The sequence below is a fragment of the Prunus persica genome, chromosome G6 (assembly GCF_000346465.2).
Source record: "Prunus persica cultivar Lovell chromosome G6, Prunus_persica_NCBIv2, whole genome shotgun sequence".
Taxonomy (NCBI): Eukaryota; Viridiplantae; Streptophyta; class Magnoliopsida; order Rosales; family Rosaceae; genus Prunus; species Prunus persica.
The window spans coordinates 10,058,586-10,062,115 of NC_034014.1; the positions used below are offsets into that span (position 1 = coordinate 10,058,586).

Sequence of the window (3,530 nt, forward strand, 5' to 3'; positions counted from 1 at the left end):
ATCCCCGATAAGTGCGATGTTCTAGATATTTTGCCGATATCCTCGATATTTTCCGATACCCATAACAGAACCCAAATTCAGAAGTTATGAATGCAACTGAAGCAAATTGGAATCCAAAAATAGTTAATTCTTGCTCAGAACCCTATAATTTATTAATATGAAGAATCTATGCACAGTCCACTGCCCACATACCTCCAATCCATCTGAAGAGGACATGGCGATCAGTTTTGGATCTATGAGCATAGGAACTAGACCTAGTACTAACTCAAATGAATCTTATGATGGCTATGGTTATGTCATGTCTGATTGTAGTGGAACTAGTTATGAAGCTCAAGATCATGTCTGATTGTGCACCATGTTCAAACATGGTTTACAAACTACTCGGTTTACATGACTTGGTATGACTATTGTATGAATCTAGATGATTGCTCCTCATTGTTTGAACCTCATAGGAGCTCTTCATTTATGTAGATGGACACTTATCTAAATTGTAATCCAATGTTTAAACTATGGATTTATGCATGGTTTATTCATTCTAATTAACGTGCATTACATACCACTTATATTTCATCATATATATATATATATATCTTATTATTAGTAAATTTTGAGTTTTATGTGTTCAATACATTCATTGATAATGTACATAACATCTATGAAAGTTTTACACCAAAATTATGTGTTTCAATGCCTATATCTGTCATTTTTATTGATTTTTTCTCGATACCTAAAATGAAAATAATATATCCCCTGAAATATCCGTAAATTAAAGACCCAATATTATCTGCACGGCCAATATTTTAATCCTTGGTTCCCAGTAGCCTAAAATGTATCAACCGACCTCTTCTGGTCGACCATGGACACATCAGAGTACGAATTTGGAGAACAGTTTGTGCTATATACTTATTCTTTTGTTTTGTCATATTGTATTTTTTATTTTTTATTTTTGTTCAATGATTGAACATGTAGGGTACATACGGGGTGTTTTGCCCCTCTAGAAAGCTAATGGCCATTTGGTATCCTACTTCAATTTATTCTTTAAACTCGAAAATAATTTTTGAGTTCAAAGTCCATAATTCGTGTTTGATGAAATCTATTTTTTAAAAGTCCAACTAAAAACAACTTAAAAAAGCTCAATTTTAAAAACAAAAAAACTGAGAATATACAACCCCTCTCTCTCTCCTATTTCTTTTATTAATTTCAATTTGAGAATCTAGAGTTTTTGAATTTCTGATTTTAATTTCAATTTTTTTATATCTTAAAAATAATTTAGAGTTCAATACCAAACAAATTTTTAAATCTTAAAATCAGTACTTAAAAACTCAAATTCTTTTTTTTTTTTTTATATATAAAAAAATCATAATTTTTGAGTCTTTTAGTAGGATATCAAACGAACCTGAGTTTATGCTTGTCTCCTCAAAGAAGAGGATGAACTTCTCGTGAAATGAAGATGTGGCCAATTAAAAATGAACACATGTCTAAACAATAAAAATAATAATATTAAAACTTGTAAATTAACACCAAGAGGCAAGAGCCCCACCAGACCACCGCACATTTTCAAGAGGTCCTCTTCTTTCAAGAGCCAAACATGATTTCTTCTTATGTTAAATTGATTGAATCAATTATCAAATGACCATCTTCAAATTACAATTATAAATAAATAAATAAATAAATATATAAAATTACCAAACTTAAAAATAAACGTATCAATGTCGATGGTAAGTAGCGCAGTTGGTTTGGTGCTCAAGTTCAACTCTCACCCAGAAGGTGGTCCTGGGTTAGAGGCATCTAGTGTGGAAAAACTCCCCCTCCTCCCCTACATAACTAATGCCCAATAAAAATAAAAATAAAAAAAAAAAAAAGGTATCAATGTTGATTTATACTTACTTTAGTAATTGCTCTATATTAATTTAATTTATGAAAAGTGGGATTCGAACTTGAGGATAAAAGATAGACTCACTTTTCTAGCCGGGTTTAACATTATATGAATTGAGAAATTGATTTCTCAGTACGTCCACATCTTTGCCCTATTGAGAAATCAATACCTTTATGCTCACTGGTTCCATCTCATGGATGCCCTTCCATTTTACCCACCAACCTCGTTGGACTAACCTCCAATTGCTTTAAAAATCACACACATCATCACCCAACACATGTCCACCTCACGAACCCTAAAATACACATACTATTCCAAGTCTTTTCTCTCATGAGAACTAAACCACACAAATATGAACCCAAAAGCTACCAGGAGACGTAGATAACTCACTTGCCATACACCCCTATATTCATGACGTGTAATGTAAACCCCCACCCATTTTCTCTTTGGTTTTCCTTTCTTCCCACACCCAAACACAAACCCCAGCAAGCCTCCATAAAACCCCACACAGCCCCTCAACAACTCCAGCCTCAAAATGAAGAGAACCCATTTCTCATTCATGGAAGAAAATCCCAACAATATGATCAACATGGGCAGCCAACAGATTCCTGCTTTTTCCGGGAAAAGAACCAAACACCACGACCCTAACAATCTTGTGGGATTTCAAAGCATGCAGCAGCCTGAGGAATTGCATGGTGATGGTGCTGATCATCAGGTGCAGTCGGGACGTGAGAGGCTGAAAAGGCACCAAGAGGAGGTGGCTGGCCGCGTGACTATCCCCGATTCATGGGATCAGGAGGAGCTGCTCAAGGATTGGATCGATTATTCTCCGTTTGATGCGCTGTTGGTTCCAAAAGGACTCACTTCAGCTCGTGAGGCACTTGCCATGGAGGGACGTCGAGCAAGTAGTTCTCAAGGAGTGCTGAGAATAGAGAGTAGGTGTTGAAAAAGAACTTCAAATTTTTTGGCATTTTATTTTATAATTTAGACAGTAAATCAGAATAATCATTTTCTTTAATTCTAAGTTTGTGTAATAAAAGGAATGTCTCTAGCTATGATATATATATATATATATATATATATCTTTCCCAGTACAAGGTAGCTATAACATATGTGTATGAATAAAGAAAAGCAAAGATGTGCATGGAATTCTGGAATATATAGTACTGTTTTTTTTGGGGGAAATTGAAATACTCAAAATAAATACTTTCTTACTTATCATGTGAGTCTAGCTTGTTTGAATCTAAATTATAGGTGAATTCTTGTTTGCATCTGCAACTTAGATTTGCATCAAGAGATTACATATCTTCTATTTTGGGCTTGTTTGGTTTGCGGATTAAACTTCCTAAGAATGAATTTTTTAGATGATGTATATCTTAAATTATTTTTCTTTTTCTAGGTTCGGCCTCCAAGGTTATTATGGATCTATATAAAGAATTTTGGGTATAAAAGAGTTAAGATCGATGTAAAGAAAAAGTATAAGCTATACAAAAAGAAATTAAATTTATTTAAACATAATGGATTTAAAGAGTTAAGATCAATGTGACGAGTGTGAAAATTAATTAACATTTCTAAGTTAAGTTCAAAACAAAGGGTTAATTAAAAATTAATATTAGAAAATTAAACTCTTAGAGTGGGAGTTGTAATATTGTCA

General features: G+C 33.4%; 1 protein-coding gene across 1 annotated transcript; it reads left to right on the forward strand.

Moving 5' to 3' along the window:
- LOC18775177 (protein BIC1) lies at positions 2,235-3,092 on the forward strand. Its single transcript, XM_020566603.1, has one exon. It carries the CDS (start codon positions 2,412-2,414, stop codon positions 2,820-2,822), a length of 411 nt encoding a protein of 136 aa, XP_020422192.1. The 5' UTR covers positions 2,235-2,411; the 3' UTR covers positions 2,823-3,092.